Source organism: Alligator mississippiensis, chromosome 12, assembly GCF_030867095.1.
Source record: "Alligator mississippiensis isolate rAllMis1 chromosome 12, rAllMis1, whole genome shotgun sequence".
Taxonomy (NCBI): Eukaryota; Metazoa; Chordata; order Crocodylia; family Alligatoridae; genus Alligator; species Alligator mississippiensis.
This window is the reverse complement of record NC_081835.1, coordinates 805,648-825,470: the sequence shown is the minus strand read 5'-3', so window position 1 is coordinate 825,470 and position 19,823 is coordinate 805,648. Positions and strand designations below refer to the sequence as shown.

The 19,823-nt window shown below is 45.2% G+C and overlaps 1 protein-coding gene across 1 annotated transcript in view; it reads right to left on the bottom strand.

The window, feature by feature from the left end:
- PRKAR2A (protein kinase cAMP-dependent type II regulatory subunit alpha) overlaps nucleotides 1-19,823 on the bottom strand; it is a 77,738-nt gene that overhangs the window by 12,554 nt on the left and 45,361 nt on the right. The window contains exons 3-6 of the mRNA XM_006260293.4: nucleotides 9,715-9,767; nucleotides 8,131-8,214; nucleotides 5,188-5,294; nucleotides 2,437-2,590 (exon numbers count right to left, since the gene is read on the bottom strand). Coding sequence (XP_006260355.1) covers nucleotides 2,437-2,590; nucleotides 5,188-5,294; nucleotides 8,131-8,214; nucleotides 9,715-9,767 — 398 coding nt within the window. The remainder of the gene's footprint in view (nucleotides 1-2,436; nucleotides 2,591-5,187; nucleotides 5,295-8,130; nucleotides 8,215-9,714; nucleotides 9,768-19,823) is intronic.

The window sequence follows — 19,823 nt, the reverse complement described above, 5'->3', positions numbered from 1 at the left end:
TGTGCAGCCCAAGGACAGGGCGATTTGGGCACTTACCTGCTATTCAGTGTCCCAGCAGGGAGCCATGGCCCTGGTTAGGATCAGCACTGGGTGCTCTCAAGAGCAAGACTTGAAGGAGTTGCAATGGAAAAGCTAGAACAAGGACTTGTAAGAATGCAGAAGGAACTGTGGGAAGGAGAAGAGTAGGAGACAGATCAAGGAAAGACGCAGGTTCACATAGCCCAAAAATTATTCAGATAAACAACTGGGGGCCTGTGGCCCATCTCCGTGGCCAGGACCACCTGGCATTTCCTGGAAACATCACAGTTGAACTCTCTCTTGAAGAGGGATTTGACAGATACAAGAGGGGGCTTTGGTTCCATCCAGGCTGGGGAGAGGGGCAGATTCCATGGCTGCCTAGAGGAAAGTGAACAAATTAACAACCGAGCTAGTATCAGAGGATCAGCGAAGGGGTGACAGGACACAGACATGGACAAAGACATGGGGCTCCAGCCTGCATTCAGTGTAGAGACAGGGGAAGACAGCAGCAGGACTGATGAGAGAAGTCTCATGACTGAACTCCCAGCAGTGATCTCAGTGCAGCGTTCTGCCCGATTCCACTTGGCTGGATGGTTTAGTCAGGGATGATCCCGCCCTGAGCAGGGGAACAGACAAGACAACCTTATCAGGTCCCTTCCAGCCCAACTTCTATGATCCACAAAAAGTAAGGTGCGATCCTCCAGCAGAAGGGAGGATTTTCGGTAACAAGAAGGTGAGGAACTGGTTGACCATTTTAGTGCTGTCAGAAGCAGCAGCAAGATTTGGGCATTGTCTCAGAGATGGCAGTCAACGTTGAAGGATGGTGGTAAATCACAGAGAAAGGAGTGGAGAAGGAACATGAAGATGAGGGGCTCAGTCTTGGCTGAAGGAGTGCAAGGGAAATAGGGGCCATCAATAAAGAAGGACAGACAAGAAACCCCTTGGATGAAAGGAGAAAAGGAAATGGGAAAAGAATACAAGTTGTACTGATTTTTCTCTGAAATAGCTGATTAGATCTTGTGTGGAGACACAGGGGAATCCTATAAAGACACCTGAAGTTGGGATTGACGGTACGAGAACCAGCAAGCGATGAGCAGTACTGTCCAGCTAGGCAGACGGCAGAAAAGCCTGCAGTGGAGGACGCACGCTTGGTTCATGAAGCTCTCCTCAGAGGGGTTCCCCATAGCACAGAAGCAGAGAACGTGGATATTGGGAGCAAGTGCTCTTCACTACCATGCAAGAGATCCAGATCCCTTTACTGCACATGCTGCCAGCACAGGCAAGGTGCTCGCGAGGCTCACTTTGCAGGGACGTGGCCCAGTGAAGCAAGAAGCCAAGAAAGAGCGGGCAAAGGCCCAGTGGGAAAGCAGCCATGGCTGTGGCCATGCAAGCCCACGGTCATTACCAGGGTCCAGCAACGTTTCACTCACTGCACCTGAGCTAAGTGAGCAAGTGTAACCCCCAGCAGGCAGAAAACAAAACGATTCCTTTAATCAGAAAAGAAGGTAACCCGAAGAGTCACCGCATCCGGTCGCATGACTGAGCTCTACCTGCAGGCGGCTTCCTTTGTATTATTCCTGTGTGAAGGAAATGAATGAGAGTCTAACGCTGCTCCCAGGGTAATGACCAGAACCTGCCCTTTTCTTTATGAGCTGTAAAGAGAGGGAAGTCCACCCTCTCCTCAGGCACAGAGATCGCACAAACAGGCTGCTCATGGCAGCGTCCCGGTCATAAAATCAAGGTCATAGTGCAGGCAGTTTTTAGCGATAGCTGCTGTGGAACCAAGCACACAGCGTGTGTATGGTACTACAGACTCCACAGCCCCTGCGGGCACTTTATTACATGAACAGCAGCAAATGAGTAACAAAGCATCACGAAGGGGAACTTCCCCGAGCACCAGAGGGAAGAGGGCTAATAAAGAAACTCAGAGCAGCAACACTGTCAACAGCTTGGAAAACAGGAACATCTAAACTGCTGTGCTCACCTGGGGAGCTCTTCCAAAATAACAGGGAGAGGAGACCAGAAATATCTGAAAAGTATATTTATCCCTGGAAGCTGGTATGTCCCCTGACAGCCTCTTGGAGGGGCAAGAGTTTTATTCAGCAAGGCCACTCAGACAGCATAAAACACGTGCCTACATTACCCACACCCTACACCCCTCTGGTCAAACAGCAAAAGCTTTAGACTTCAATATCTGCAAAGTAATAAAACACACTGCACTCATGCACCTGGAGAGAGTTTATCGACAAATAGTTTTAGGGAAGTGGTAAAAGGCATTTGCACACTGGAGCTCTTCTGCCAGCCAGCAGCTAGAGATAACAAACCATGATAAAAGAGCTGTTAGCACAAGGACATATGCTAGGAAAAGTACCTGCTGGTGCACATTCAACACTGCAGAGAGCAAGTTCCCATACTTACCAGCCCCCAAAGAGATCCTTCGGTTGTGGCAACAATGGTAGCAGCTCTAGGAGTGTTGTACATCAAGGCCAATTCCCCAAAACTGCCGTGATTATCATAACGGCCAACACAGCGACTCTGGTTATCTCTTGTTACAAAAATATCGTACAATCCTCTGGAAAGACAGAAGACATCCTCCATTAGGCCAACTGAGAGCGCTACTAGTAAAATCATTTTCATATATGCTTGGCTCTAAGAAGTGAACATTTTTCCAATAAAAACAAACTTGGTGGCTTTCCTCTCTCACCGGTGCTCAAAAAGCCAAGCTTGGCTGGGTTCTGCCATTAGCCGATTGTAAGTCGCATTTTTGTGTGAGATGCCTCAAAGCTCTTCTCCGTTTTAATTCCTGGAGGCTTCCCCTGGTCAGACGCAGTTAGGATCCCTTGCTTTCCTCTGCCTTTGTTGCAACTTCTGCAGACATCAGGTGCACAGGAGAGTCTAGTTGCAGCTAGTTCTGAAGTCTGATGTGCCTGGCTCTTCAGACAGTATTTTATCAATCTGTGTTTAGGAGTGGGGCAGGGCACGGGGTGTACCTAGCTACCATGGGCCAACTAGACGATGGGACAATATCTGTTTTGTTGTGGAGGGCTGATGGGTGGACACAAGTTTTCTCCAAAGCTCCTCCACTGTCTGATGGCAGGATTTCTGTTCATCTCCAAAAAGCCATCTTACCTGTTTTACTCGTGGGCCAGTGACAGTGGATGGCTGTAACAGTCCCACTGCCAACGTATCTCCATTTATCATACGTCCTTAGACTTGATCAGGGCAGACCATCTACTGCTTTGCATTTTCAGTGGGATAGCAAATAACTCGTTCAAGGGGATAATCACTTTCCCATCTGATTTTTGGATGAAGCCTTCCAACAAGTATTTTCTAACCCACACCTTCCCTCCAAGTGCATTTTATTTTAAAGACATAATGCTGCTGCATTAGGGCTCGGATCAGACTAAAGTCGGCAGGAACTGGCTCGGTGATAGACCCTCCTGGTCCAGTCCCTCCCACGCTCCTTATGGAAAAAGGCACACAGGACACCTCTGCCTGTACACCTGTTTCCATGAGGAGCAGCAGGTGTGGGGTAGTTTTATCTGGAGGCAGCAGAACCCAGCTGTGAAGCACTGAGGTCAACTGAGGCAGCACCAACAGTGCTCCTCAGCCGGAGGTACCACCACATTCAAGTGTTGGAGTGGTGCCCTGACTCTGACAAGGCTGAGAGCCACAGCTCCACAGACAGGCAGAGGAACACTTAACTAACCACAACTGACTCCCATTGTAAAAAAGAAAGAAGCCCTATAGTGACAGGGAACCACCTGCCCAGGGGCCTCACTCCTCTTAATAATGACTGGTGCAGCAGTGCATAAGTGCCAAAAAGAAGAGGCTTCACTGCACGAGAGACACCCAGTGTCACAGATCTTGCACTCTAATTAGACAGAACAGACAGGACAAGGAAACAGAAAGAACAAATGTGACGGCTGCGAACAAGCTACCTTCAAGATCTCGGGCATTGATTTGGGGAAGCAGGGATCTGCCAACAGAGCTCAGGCAGGGAGAAGAGGCTGCGAGGTACAGAGCGAAGCTGATGAAGAGCTGCCTCACAGGGCAGTCTGGCCCAGGCTGGCAGAAGTTCAGGGAGGGACTAGAGGTCACCAGCTTTGGCTCCAACCAGCTGGAGTCTCTAACCAGCATAAATGACAACCCGAAAGAAATGTACAGTCTTAAGGAACTGCTATGAAATTGTTTAAAATCCACATGATGATGCTATTACCCAAGGACATCCCATAATTACAGGATGAGTCAGCATTTGTAGCTGAAAGGAGGTCTTTTTTCCAGCCACTTCTTTATTGCTTTCCCCAAAATGATTCGTGTTAACAACGTTCCTTCTAAGGTTTAGCAATCCATGAACGACCCTGGCTGGGAGTGCTCGGGCATCTCAGTGTGCCCACCCTGCCCCACACCTGCAGCAGCCTGTGGCCGGGTTGAGGCAGGTGGCGAGCGGCCAGATGCCGGGGAGCATTGGCAACCCCTTGCTATGGCACTGGGCACCCCCTCCAGTCCAGCGCCCGGGGGCCCTGGCCCCCTACCGCTCCCCCCACCCAGTCAGTACGCCGCTGTGTGCGCAGCATTAAAAAGTTATTTCACAGCATGATTTTTTATTGCGCGTGGCTATGCACGCACGCAGCTTAGAGGGAACGCTGCTTATTAACATCACAATTCTCCAGGGAAGTAAATTTACATCCGTCACCACTTTGTAGCAGGCAATAGGTGTTCACTAGAACTGTCATTCAAAGGTGCATTTAAGAGGAAATACTAACATACCAGAGCTGCCTATTAACCTTCGTAACTAAAAGTATAAAAGGCTGGGCAATACACATAAATGACAGAAAACAAACCTTCATCGCAGAACCTACTAATTTGCAAGAGAATCTGTAAAAGGATTTGCTTGGTGCTAATGAAAAGGCACAACAGCACTTTAAAATAGCTACGAGTATAAACCTTTATCTTTATCTAAACTAGTATAAAGATAATACAGGCAAGAGGCTTTGGAGACTTTAATAAACCAGTGAACCAAAACTAAACAAGGAAAATGGAGCCATGTGAGTGAGTCACTAAACATTTCCTGCTATTTTCAGGGTAACTGAAATGTAACAAAAAAAGTACATGTTGTAGATGTTCCTCCCCAGAGAATTTGTACAAGCCTGTGGCCAGGCCTCCTACCGTTCAATGACATAGAAGTTGTCTCCATCGTCCCCTTGGTCAATCACGTGTTCCTGAGGTTTCACCTTTCTCTCAAACATGGCATCGAGAACCTGAGACAGCTGCTCCTGCAAAGGGAACCAAAACACCTCCTCTTGTAGCATGACGCACTAGGAAAATTCTGGTGGGTTTGATTGTTCTCGTTGGTGAATATGAATACTGAAGTTATTCGTAATACTCTGGCACTAAATAGCTTCCCATTTTATGTTACTGAGAGTCTCACTAAGTGAATACTGATATTAGATTGAAGCCAAGAGTGTGTTAAATTCTGCAAACACAAGTGAATGCATTTCTTAAAAATCTTATTCAATTCAAAACCTAACTGGGCTTAATCTACAGCTCAAGTTTCAATGCATAAGCATGACTACATGGGTTAACCTTAGTCCACTAACAAATGGTTTTCCCCAATTTCAACCCACACTTAGGAACCCCAAGTTTGGCATTTAAACCACAAGTTTCCAAAATGCATTTTAGGAGTATGTGCGTGCGCACGCACGTGGATGCACACACACACACACACTGCAGTGTCTCTGCTGCTTGACACAGTTTAAGTATTTTTACTGCCCACTTTATAATATGACTAATTACAGCAGCATCTGCAGGCGCCACTATGTAAGGAGCATTGTCTGCCTTTTCATTAGAAATCTCTTATTTTTTCCTCCTTAAAAATGCTTCTGATATTTAAACAGAGCAGTTGGCCTCCTGGAAGCTGTTTATTTTAACCACATATTTAAAGGATGTGTTACATTACAGAAGCCAGAAGATGTGAACAGTGCGGCTATAAATTCAAAGACAGAGTAGGTTTTTTGGGGGGGGGCTGGGGGGGTCAGTGAAAAAGTGGAGACTTATTTAAATAACAAGACGCTGAAGTTCGACTCTCAACAAAATGAACTCTCAGATGCTCGGGTCGGAAGGGACCTCAATGGATCATCGAGTCCAACCCCCTGCCCGTGGCAGGAAAAAGTGCGGGGGTCACATGACCCCAGCCAGGTGCTTGTCCAGTCTCCCTTGAAGACCCCCAGGGCAGGGGAGAGCACCACCTCCCTTGGGAGCCCGTTGCAGATTCTGGAAGCCCTAACCGTGAAGAAGCTCTTTCTGATGTCCAACCTAAATCTACTCTCTATCAGCTTGTGGCCGTTGTTCCTGGTTATACAAAGGGGTGCATCTCCTATTGCCTGCTGCCCCCGGCGAGTTTGTATACTGCCACAAGACGACAGAGCACTGCTGTACATTACAGTGTTCACTATAAACCGCTACCAGAGTTTAACACCGAGTATTGTGCATGCTCAGCAGCTCCATTTAAACTGAATTAGCACCACAGCGGATGCAATTCTCAACACAACTGTGAGGTTCTACAAATTCCCAGCACAGCACCTTTTTGCAAGGCCCTTGCCAGGGGAAGCTTTTCTATTTACTTCTCCTATACCACAGGACACAGTGCTATAAAGTCTTCAGCTGTGAAGGCGCTCAGATCTGCAGCATCAAGTTCAGCAAGGAGTCTAGGCTGGTTTTCCTCCAAACTCCCGTGAACCTCACAAGTGATCCAAAGGACACTGACTGCTTCATCCTCGATTACGAGTGCTCTGACAGCTACCTCACCTGTCAGAACAGCTGGCACACCAGGCCTACGTTCATGGAGCCGGGTCACTCAACAGAAATCACTGAGGTTAAACAAGGGATGAATCTGGCCACCAGGTCTGTTCCAGTCGCGCACACATTTACTCAGAGGCTGTAGTTTGCGTATTTACACAAGTCAGTAAAACACTTGTACGTCTCGCAGCCATCCTGGCAAAGGGCAGGAGGGAGCCTAGCCTGAGTGCAGAACTACTCTTGACAGCTTCGCCAGGCTGGCTTACTCAGCTCAGCCTTTCCTACTGCGGAGACTGCCTCCCATGCTGGACACAAGTGGTAGCCGTGCATGGTGTTACCACTCTCCTCACACCTTTTCAGTTAAGCAGCAGGAGCCATCCTCCATTTAGACAGCTCCTGCCCAGATGTGCACCCCCACTGCCACAATCCCCTCAGCCTCCGCTCTGCCCTGTGCTAGAGCTGGAGCCCTACTAACGACCATACTTCAAGCGGCCCAAGGTTTTCCATTACAGGCCTCTCTCCAGATCCTTATAAAACTTTCCACTTAAGAGATAAATGTTCTTCAAGTCTTCTGTTCTTTTAATAATAATAAATTAAATAATAATAATCAAGCTCAATCTGGTAAGAGATCTTCTACTGTCCAGTGACTTGCCTAACAGTTATCACATTTCTCCTGTGTAAGATATTTTGTACTGACTGTACTTGGCTTTGGCATCTTAGATTTTTTTAAAGGTATATTTGGCTTCCATAGTACAGCGCGAGAGGCTAACAAGGCCACAAATCCCAGCATGCTCGAAGAACCTTCTCTGAAAGGATTCCAACAGGGAAGAGCCTTTTGACTGACCGACTCCTCAGATGTACTGGACTTAAAGCTTTCCAAACCCCCTGGGAAGGAAGTCCACTCTCTGCTCAGGTTGATTTTCCAGTTCCTACTGAGTGGTGATTATTTTCTTTCTATTAAACTGGGTTTTAAGTTTGGGCCTTCAAGTGCTTGGAGATAATAGAAGTTCTTCCTAGCCATCCTTTATAAAAACACCTCTTTCCCCTCTGCAGTTTCTTTTTGACTATTTCAGCACAGTAAACCGCAGCAAACAGAATTCTGAAGCAACTGCCTGGATCTATTATGATTTTAATCTTGTCGAAGGTTAAACCCTCTTTATTTAGAAAGCTACAGGAAGAGATTCAGAATGGCTCGCCTTCTTAGCACGCAACTCCAGTTCCTGCAATATTCCTCTTCTGAGAGCAATTCAGATGACTAATAACTACACAAAGTAAACTACTACTGTAGTCAGTTAGCGTTTATAGCCATTTTACCTGATCTAGGTTTTTGAAGAGAAGGATATCTTTACATGCTTCCTGAAGTCTGCATCTCTGCTCATCAGTTTTTGGATGAACTACCTGCAAAACAAAATTGTCACGACATTAAAATCTGGTATTTTCTGAAGGACAGAGCCAGTTACTTGAGAGAATTTATAACTTCTTTAAACTCTGGAGTTCTCCGTTCTTCCCCACTTCTGAGTAGTTTAGTCCCCTTCCGGCAGCTGTAGCACAAAGCTTGCCCGGCACACTAAGGCGGAGAACCAGTGGCAGCAAAGGGACAAAACCCCAGCCAGAATCTGCGAGAGGGACCACGTGCTCTAGGTGAGAATACGTTCAAGGGGGAGGAGGAGGAGGAGGAGGAGTCAGGGCAATCCCCATCTTTGTGGAGTGGACTGCATGGCCCCTCACAACAAAACATTTTAATGCTTTCTTACCTTAAAAAGAAAACCTATTTGTGTGTAAGGTTTAAATACATTGTAGAGAAAAGCAGCCAAGACTGTAACAAGCGCAAGGAACAATAAAAGGAGGTATCTGGGCAAAACCAACTTAGACAACCTCGCAGGCGCTTGTCATACAAAGGCACACATTTGCTACGCTGAAGGTCACTTGGACAGATGTGGACATTAAGCAGCTTGTAAAAGGATGTTAACCAAGCGGAAGAAGGCTGGAATAGTCCATCAGTTAAAAATCTATAAAGACTAGAATGAGAAAACCTGGAAAACGTGATTTCAAAGTAAATGCAGCTCTTAAGTTGTAGACGTAGTCAAGAGAATCAATTAATGCACTCTTGAAAAACACCTTTAATTTTCCTCTGTGTAAACTAGGAAACAGACATTTTCCTCTCGATTTTTCAATGTTTCATAAAAGAATCTTTTCACTTAGAAACTGAACTGGTTTCAGGTTTTCACTACAGGAAAACTATGAAAGTCTGAGGCCATTATGGCAACTAAGCTTTATACCAGAGATCCTTAAAGAAAACACTGATCCTGTGAATCAGGCCACAGGATTTCCTCTTATAAAACTGGCTTCTAAGAAATGCAGCTACACTCCCTGGACTAACTCCTACAAAGTGCCTGCGTCTAAAAACCACGGTGGTGGCTACAGGCTCAAGAACAGTTCAACACAACATCTGTCCTGCAAGTGGCAGGTACCGTCTTCCCAGGCCGAACTGTTTTGACGAGACCGGCAGTGGAAAAACTTGTGAGGAATTTTAGGCATCTACGAAAGAACAGCTGAACTAAAGCCTACCAGGTCTTCACACAGCACCAACGCTGCACAAATTGTCCAAACAAGGGCTATTTGAGCAGATAATTAAGAAAGAGAACTATCCAAGTTCACTGAGACGCTAGGTCTTTAGTTACAACTTTAATATAAATATTGGGCCAACAAAGGATTTTGGAAGTTATAATGCTCATGTGACTGCAGACTGGAGACCTAATACTTCAGAATCACACTGCTTCACTAGCAATCATTTCACTCTGCAACTTCACAGAGCTAAATGAAAACGGGAGAGGACAGATGACGCAGTGCATATCAACGTGCGCGCCAACACGGCAGACATGATCTACTTGCTCTTACCCTCGGTTCTGTATCTTCCTCTTCTTCATCTGGATTGAAAGCTTCGGCACAAACTTAACAGGAAGGAGAAAAAGAGAAATTGTTACCCAAATGCTATTTCACAAGAGTGCAAGACAAACTGTATCACAATTACTTCCGTCTGTTAGCAGCCCCATCGTACACTTTAGTTTGTCCAGTGATTGGATTTCCTGGAGAGCGATGCCAAAGACTGGAACTGGGTTTATTCTCCTAATAAGTGTAATATGGACACAGTCCAAAAACCAAGGTGAGGAGCACGTCAGAGCAAGAGTGCCTAAAAGATACCGCTTTTAAAACTTCACGGCCCCCCAGCCACCTCCCCTGGTCCCCTGTCCTTATAATGTCCCAGTGTGCGCGCACACATTGCGATTCTGCTATTTCTTGCAACCAGATTTTTAGTGATCCTTTGGAACGACCTAACCACAAACTTTTCCTTCCGCTAGACATTAAAGGAAACCGTCTTACATCCCCAAGGCCTTGTTCATCCACAACACAATACGAGAGAAACAGAAGCGCGCACAAGGTCGTTCATGAGCCTCACACAAACAGAAACGTAACCAATAATGACTGGCCTCGGTTCTGGGCTGATTGATGTTGATGGTCAGAATGAGGATGGAGATGTGGCTCACAGGTGACAGAAAAGCAAGCAGATGAAGCTGAAAAGGGGAGCTGATTTGCAGAAGAGATCCGGTACTCAGTGACCTAATTCCTTGCTTTTCTGGTCTACACTGGGGGGACATGGAGTTCACCTGCCTTACATCAGGTATTTTGGTGTGGGAAGTTCCCAGTTTCTCAGTACTTATCCCTGCAAACTATTCTGATGGATAAGCATTAATCCCTGCACAGCTTCTTGCTTCACATGTCCCCTTGCCTTCTGGTCCTAGAAAGGGCTGCATTCCTGCCCTGTCCAGCCCTGTTTTCCCTGGGGCGAGGCCACCTCTCCTGGGCTCGTCAGCACAGAATCTGGCACTGCCCATGGAGGATCCAAAATGAAACATGGCTCGCTTGACACCATGTCACCTTTTGGAAATGCACACTGTTCATTTTAGACATGCACACAGACTGCCTAGTAGAGAGAGATTTTTAAGTTTTAAAAGCCAGCAATCAGCTTAATTTGATTCCATTATATGGCTGAAAGCAGAGAAATCAACTGATGCTTATAAACACCAAGTAAATACTTATACCAGCACATACTAGATGCCAATCATTAAAGTCCAAGCCCACCAGTAAAGTGAGAGTGAAATGGTGCGACTGAAAAGGACACTGTAAGCAACGAGCACTTACGGCACGTATAACATGCCACTACGGCTCCCAGCCAAATACTTTTAACTGAGCGGGGTAGTACTGAGATAGGCATGACCTAAGAGACAAAGGGACTGGTTGGTGTCCAGAACGTCAAAGCCATTTCGATTCATTTCAAGTGCTTCAGTGTAAACTTTTCCTATATCAAAGACCCATAGCTAAGATAATCTAGTGCACTAGGACCATATTTGGAAGAGGAAAATCAACTATCTTCCCATTCCTATAACAAAAAACAAAAGACTTTAAGATGTCTTTCATTAGCCTAAGGACTTTGACAGTCCTTGCATTTCTGGGTGGATTCTGGTTCCACTCACACCGACTGGATGCAGATATTCAGAGCCAAGGCAAGAAGCCAGCCTTGTTCTCACCAAGCCTTGCTTTTGCTTTAATAAAGATGATTTGGCATCTGAACCTGTATGCCACTTAAATCACAGAAGGAAACAAACAGGCACTTTCACTTGTACTTTTTTCTCTATCCTGACAAAGCCAAAGGTTTGGCAGAACGCCTAGCTCCCTTCAATGACATCTGACAAGTGAGTGAACTTGGGAAGGTATTGCAAAGAACAAAACGTAAACGGATTAAAAAACCTGTAAACCCCCCCAAACCTAGCATTCAGCAACCGGGGAACAGAGAGAAGCACAGAGTACTGACCACTGACCTAGTCGTTACCCTTTCGTGAGGGTTATACAAATCCACCCTCGCTCATTTAAGATGCCTGTGTATGTTCCTTTAGCGTGGGCATCAAGTCACTCTGCTACGAAGTGAAGTTTGAATTCCTCATCTCTGGGAATGAACACGGGAATAGAATTCAAACCAGTAATTTATCACATTGCAGCAAAAAGCCCAATAAGTCATTAACTAATCAAATAATATCAACTGCTCATCAACTAATGCATCGGTTTATTTTCCCTCTTCTACCTGATCTAACGCACCTTGTTTTGCAAAATGTCACCACTTCCTTCACAAATCATTCTGGGTAGAAATCAGATCTTCGGTTCTGATAAAAGGAGCTCGGGTGCACATTCCACTCCCTGCACTTCGTCGTCTTCCGCCTCTGACTTTAACCTTTGACCTGTGATTTCAGTACACTTCTACTGGCAAGTAATGCAACTGTCCCATTATCCTGTCACTCGGTCACTCTGCCCACACGATCCTGCTTGGCATTCAAACAGGGTCACACCTTGCAGTTCTGCAGCCTGCCATGTCCGCTAGGGACTCAGCGAGCCAGGAGCATTGAAGCCCTGCCTTAGGATACAGACAGCAGCACCAGCAGCAGACAAAGCCAGACATTCTTCTGGCTCCAGCAGTTTGCTGGGGGTGGGAATGTATATGGAGAAGAGGGAAACGGGGAATGTCAGCCAGGAATCTGTCAAGTCCTCTCGAAACTTCCTTGATGAGCTTTTGCAAGTGTAATTGCTCCCTGCATAATCCTTTGTTCTGTGAAGTGTGCACTGTGCAATGAGCAAGTTCAAAATGCAAATGTAAACTCAGTCTTCCTGCAATTCCCCAGGATCCACCTGCGAAGCCGGGGCTTCGGTGCTCCTCTTCAAAACTACTGGACGCAAGGCTGAGGTTGTGGCAGAATATCTGGGCTTCCACAAAGTGTTTGGTTCTGTGTTTAAGTGTGATGCTTTGAGGTGCAAAACTTCCTGCAGCAGCAATGGCTAGAACAGCAGAGAAGCTTTTTGTCTTTTCCCCATCTGTGTTGTTATCTGGGCAGGTAGCAAGGACTGACTTTATCATATTTTTTCCCCGCACACTGGGTGAAATCTTCAGTAACCTGAACAGAGACACAGACTCGACCAGAACTGCGCCTGCAGGGATCCATCATCTTCTTGTGTCGCTTTGTTTCCAGAGGGGAAAATCCACCTGGGGGAGGTGTCTAAGAAAAGGGATTCCCCCAGTCATTTGGTTACCTGGCTCACCTGGGGCTCTGTTCAAGGCAGTGCTCCTTTCTATAAGAAAAGCTTGCAGCTTTGTTAACGTAAGCCTTGCTTCTGGATCACTCGCTGACTCGCTGTGCCTATCAAAGAAAAGGTTTCTGCCCTCCCAAAAAGGAGACCACTGAAATGCCACTGTAAGGCCAGGAACAGATTTTTCAATAATTGTGGGCAAGTTGCAGCAGCAAATGAGGCCATTAAAGAAGTCTCACTTGCAAGATCAAGCTCACTATTCTGCTGCTCCACTTCCACGGTGAAAGTTTGGTTCAAATGGACAAGAACAAAAGGACCCGAGCACGTGACTGTTCTGCACCTGGGAGATGACACCGAAGGCTGCAAAAACCATGAACTAGCCATTGTTCGAATGAAACAGCCCATGAGACGGACTGTCTGCTAAGCTTTCAGACTCTGGACACTGCATCTTGGGAAGTGCACCCTGAGGTACAAGGCCACCTGTGGTCCCTCGGGAAACAGTCCAGGGCGACAGAGCTGCAGGAACCCATGCTTCACATTCACCAAGGACGACCCGATCACAACATGCCGCTGCCAGCTCTCGCGCACCCCATGGCCGTCACAGCCCTGGGCCCCAAGATGATCCCCTTCCCGTGGCTTCAGGCATCGCTGTCTAGGCATCCCACTCAAGTCCTGAACGACGAGCGACAGATCCAGACTGCAGATAAAGTGGGTGCCAGCAAAGCTACCTGTCCAAACGTTAACTGAGTTATCTACAGCGCACGTGTGCACGTCTGTGCGCGCACATGTAGACAGACAGACATGCACACGCGCACACACTCTGAAATGAACCTTTTAAAAATGACAATGTATTGGTGCACGCCCACCTTCATTACACACATTCAGAATACGCTGCTCAAATATTGCAATTATTTACACTAAAGGTTGCTTTAAAATTCTTTTAACTTCCAGTATGCAGTACAGTCTCTATAATACCTTACCGCATGAGTCTCACGGTCTCTTTTAACATGTCAAGACATTATAATAAAACACAAACAAAGATTAACTGCAGATTCAGTTCAAAAGAAGGGTTAAGTTTACTAGAGTCTTTAAATACATTACATTTCCCTTAGGGCAGGGGCGGGCAATTATTTTGAGCAGAGGGCTGCTTACTGAGTTTTGGTAAGCCATTGAGGGCCACATGACAGACAGCCCAGAGCAGATGCATATTAATTTTTTAAATTTTTTAGGGGCCCCACGGGCTGGATAGATTTGCCCACCCCGCCTTAGGGTCAAGTGAAGAATGAGGGAAGTACAAGGAATGAAACAAATGAATGAACGGAGAATTTTCACCAGAATTTGATACATTTACAAAGAAAAATCATTACTTAAAATCATTTTTGATGGAGCTACAATAATAACCAAAAAGCAGCTACCTGAAACTAGTACACTGCATTGCCACCTTGATATTTCAGCCATCCTCAGTCTTAAAGATTTATATAAATCTATTATACACAGATAGTTATGATCCAGCTGACAAGCAGCTTGCCTGAATTCATCAAGAGGCCTCACTGTGGATGTGCCCATCTCAGTTCAAAACGTATTTAAAATTATTCTTCTATTCAAAACTTCATTGCTTTAAATACAAAACAAAAATCTATTAAACATTTGTACAGGCTCAGATCCAGAAATTCCTTTATCCTGCGCAGGATATCTGCTCTTCTGTCGTTCCCTTTGGGATAGTGGGCCAAGGACATGACACCCAAAGATCAAACAAACGGTTGCTCTCTGCAAATATCTGCAAACTTAACAAAACTTTCCTTGAGGAGTTTACGTTTCTCTAGCAGAACGCAGATTTACAGGCACAACTACAAATCAATACCTTTGTGTATCTAATTTAGCCTGCATCTAATGTGATTATTAAGCAACTTGATTTTCCCTGCAAGAGAAGCCGTGCGCCAGAGAATGAACAATCCTCGTGGCACTCTCACCCTCCTTTCCCAGTTCACAATACCGGAAAGAAACTCCGATTCGGTGTGAAGGCCTGAGGTCTACATGATGCTAACCATGTACATGCACAGGAAAATCTTGCTTTTGGCCGAACTATTATTTTGACTCTGGAATACGGCAGCCAAGTGCACGGCCTCAGGACAAGAAAGGCTCTGCACTTCCCTGGAGCATGCACTCACGCTGAACACAAGCCATGCTCGTGAAGTAGGCAGGACACTCCCAGCCCTAAAATAACCGGCTCCTGCCATTTTGAAGGCTTCTTACAGTGAGTGCCAGGGCCTCTATTAAAAGCCCTGAACGCAAGGGGAGACAACAGAGATCCCGACCATATCCCGGACTTCTACACAGCAGCCCTCTGACAGCCGCTTTCCGTCACAGTTTCGAGTGCTATTATGACATAGCTCACCATACACAAACACATTACAGAGCGAACACGGGACCAAAGCTGCGGTCATGCAAGAGGCACGCAGATAGCCACACTTTGTTATAATGTAAGCAACAGACCAACAACCGGGACCCGTGTTATGCTACACGGCTAAGAGCATAATTTATATGATTAACGTGTAAGCGCAGTGCACAGTAATTGGAAAGCAGCCGCCCCCAAATTATGTGGTATTTTTCATCTTCAAAGCTACTTGCAGCACCGTCAGTAAGCCCTAAAGCCCTGTGAGAGGTTTCCCCATGTGACAGACAAGGAGACCAAGACACGAAAAAAGACCAAGCGATTTCCGCAAGGTCACCTAGGGACTAAAGCGGGATTAAAATGATGCTTCCAACTCTGTTCAGTCCTTAGTAGCTAGCTCTAAGACACTAATTGATGTGGATGTCACAGTAGCAGAGACCTTGGCGCAGAGAAGTTGCACAGGGCTGACTGAAAAGAATGCAACTTTGTGGAAACAAATCAGATACTTCTGATACCAAGATCAAAACCAAGATGTTTCCTATCACAGTCAACATATTTTAACAGGAGCTCAAGGTTGCTACTGCCTTTTTAAAGTGACCTTTAAACAACAAGAAAAGACCGCTCAAAACTGTGCCAGCGTAGCCTACAGCTCCTCGCTGGGCGCAAGCCTGTGGTGTGTCGTGTGCTGAGATGCACGCACGACTCGCCACCAGCTTCCCTTCTCCCAGACCCGGGAAGCAGAAGAGTGGAAGGTAAGCACGCTGCTGACCCTGGGCCAAGCACTCCAGCCTGGGGCAGCTTCCGAAGAGAGCCTTACTGATGAGATAGTCATCCATAAAAAAGGTCTGCTGGAAAATATGAGGCTGCTGCCATTTCAGAGCACCCAGCTCTACAGCGTAAAGCAAAAAACTCACTTTCTATGATCTGCACTGCTCTGTCCTGCTTCATAACTATTTAAAAATACTAGAAGATTTGAGTGATGCAAATTAGACTAGCAACTGGGCACCAAAAATGTCAATGTCCCTGATAAAAATAAGTGATATTTTACCCTGGCTACAAATAGCAGTGGAAAATGTTTCATTTTACATTTAGCCTTTTTGGTTCAGTGCCTCAAGACATGAGGTTCCCAGAAATGACTCGATAAAGCTGAGCTTCCAATGCCAGCACACTTTTACACACATATTTGAACTGCAAGGGGTTGAGAGCAAAAATAATTTAGCATTAGCAACCAGAGTACTTTCCCATCTATTAAACAGGAACTTCTCTTTCAGTTCCCAACCTGAGAATTCCCCGTGCCTTTCCACCGGCATTTCTGAACAGGAATCACAAACTGAGCCAGAAAAGGTATGTATTACTTGGAAGGAGACCCTGGACCCTAGGAAAAATCCAGACAAGGCTTTCACAGTAAGGAAGATGCCAAAGAAAACACAGCAGACATTTAGTTTGAAAATTACCTGCATCTTTCTGTCATCTAGCATGACAGCAGCTTGAAGGATGTCTTCATAAACTAAATGAAGCACTGCTTTGGAAATATCAGGTACAGGAGCTTTAAGAAACGTTCTCCTAAGTAGATCTGGCTTCATCTCTCTTTAAATACATCTAAAACTGGATTTTCCCTCATCGGATAACTCTTGTCTCCACCCGTGGTGAGCCATGAGCACCACAAAACCAGCAGAACTGACACGTAAAGGAGGTGACAAGCACACAAAGCTGTCGGCACCGCATCCCACCTGCAAAACGGAGCAGCTGCTACGGAGGCTGCTCCATCACTGACACTGCAGGAGCAGTGACAGAGTAACAGTGCTGCTGCTCTCTGGTAGCAGAGACTGCTGCAAAATCCAATCACTGCAAATCCCTCTACTTTATTAATGAATCTAACTTCGCAAATAACTGATCTGTCATTCAAAGATGCATCCAACCCCCTAAGATGTACGTCAAGATAGGTATTTATCATCCGTCAGCAGTGCTCCCTTAATCCAAGTCAAAGCCCACAACGGTCGCATGCTCTTTTCTTCCTTTCAGTCTCGGACAATTTCTTTGTATTTCCATAGACAACTGACTTTTCAATGTGAAACGCAGGAAGGTAATTTCGTTTCCTAAGGGATGTGTGGCTGAACTACTATGAGTTAAACACAGAAAGGGTTGAGAAATTATGCATTTTATTTACAACTTACTCTGTACTTAACTGATTTAAAAACCTGATCTTTCAAAAGCAATGACCGCTCATTGTTCTTCCATCCCAGAATACCAGCATTGGGTCACATCAGTCAAAACAGTAAGATCTTCCACCAACCACGTATCCATTTGCCTTAAGAAGGGCAAGGCTTAATCAACCAAATCATTAAGAAGTGCTTCTTCCAGTGGTGCACATCCTGCCTGCCACCCTGGCCCCAGGGCCCCCCTTCTCCAGTGGGGGTCCTAAGAGAACACGCTCACAAACCTGGATCGCTTCCACTCTGCTGGGCAGGAGACAGAGGTAAGCTTGAGATCTGAACTCAGACTTAGACGTTAACTTTTAAAAACGTAACATAAATCCACAGATACTCTAGCAAGCAAAGCGGCAAGCTGAGAACCTGCTGGTGCAGGGGAAAGTGAAGTAGCATTTGACTTCCCGTAGGACAAGGCACGGGGGAGCATGCTGTTCTTACCCACAGGAAGACTGAAGGAGAGTGCAGGCCGGTGCAGAGGGAAGGGTGCAAAAGTCCCAAAGCTGCCATGGAGACCGACTATTTCAAAGGACTCCACTTCGCAGAGGAAGAGGGAGGCTGACCATTGAAGGGTCAATCAGCAAATACCCAGAGAGCTTACTTACCTCTCTGCTGCTCAGAAGGGTGCATTTAGGTTTCTGAAGGGACACCTGGGATTTTTCAGATTGTTTTTAAATTTTATTTTTAATTTTTAAAATGTTGTTTGAAAAGTTAACCTGCTTCAAATTTCCAAACTTACTATGATTTATTCAACATTAAATAGTAAGCTGCAATGAGGTCCAAGAGCGGGAAGGGTTAAAGAGTTTTTTGCATTTAAAAAAAAGGAAGGAAAGAAGATGCCTTTGATTTAAGATCAATTCAAATTTCATAACCACATCAGCGTCACGTCCTGCACCAAGGGTTCCTCTATCTTGTCAGCCTTTTATCATGGCAGGTGTTTGGATATTTACATCTTCCCAAGCAGAAGTAACTTCACTTTCTGCTGCACAGAACAGCTTTGGACAAGGTCCCTTCCAGCTTACAACTGATGAATAAAGTTCTTTGTTTTCAAGTTATCTAGCAAACGTAGAGAACATTTTCTTCATTTGGACTTGTACATTCAAACTTGAGGAAACTGGGAGCTGAAAAAGCAGAAAAGTTCATCTTCCTCTTCCAACCTGCAACTGCAATCAGCTTGGAGGAGGAAACACCCTCATTCAAAACCCTGAAGGACGTGGGGCCATGTTTCAAAAAGTTGTAGGGACCCAGAGATGCAGACACATAATGGGAGGCAGGCCCTCACCGGCACAGACCCTCAGGAGAAATCCCAGCTTTAAATCTGCATTTCCCTTGTAATGCCTACATGCAGGGCGACCTGTAACACCCTGTCACTTCATTAACTCCAGTCACTGAAAGCAACATTTTTGATGGCTTTTTTCATACAGCCATCACATTTAAAGATATGTTTTGCTTAACTAAACATTTTTTACAGAATTTCAGTTTCCAGCCAAATACAACTTGCACAAGCAAGTGAAAAGGTTTCTAGTAAATGAGAAACACATCACTCATTTTCTTAATATAATAAAATGTAAAAATGTAAAACAACACATATATACTGTATTAAAATATAAAACTGCTTAGTAATTGTGGATAGTCTTACTATCTAATAAGAAATAAAGAAGTTAGTTTAAAGACTATTTGCTTGCAAATCAACAAGAGTTTAATGGTGGAACCTTCAATAAGAGTGAATACTTCGTTAAAACATAGCTAAAAATTACAAATTCAGAACAAAATAAAAATCAAGTATTTAACTGAATTTCTGCTAATGTAAACTGTTATTCAAATTAGTAAATGAAATCAAATGTGATTTAAAGCAATCCATCCTGGCACTTTTTGTCCCCGTGGTACTTGACTTGAATTATGTGGATAGGAGAGATCTGGCTGGGTCAACAATTGCACGTATTTACTTTATTTTATGGAGGTTTTCAAAAGTTTTAAAATGGCTCTTTTTGGTATAAACAACTACAATAAAATGTCACCAACCATTATGACAGAATTAAATACAACTTCTATTGACAATCTGAATAACTGTGAAGTCAAAATTAGTTTTCTGAAAAAAAATCTCCTTTTCAGAAGGTGTCAAATGTCAATAATAAAACTATTTTTAAAGAAATTCCTGCCCTGTAAACCAAGGGAAAGGGCTTCTTTCTGCTTTCTTAATGAATAGTGACTCAGACATGCCTTACATGATGAGAGCACCTACACAATTCCCCACTTCTTCACCTTCATCTGCCCTC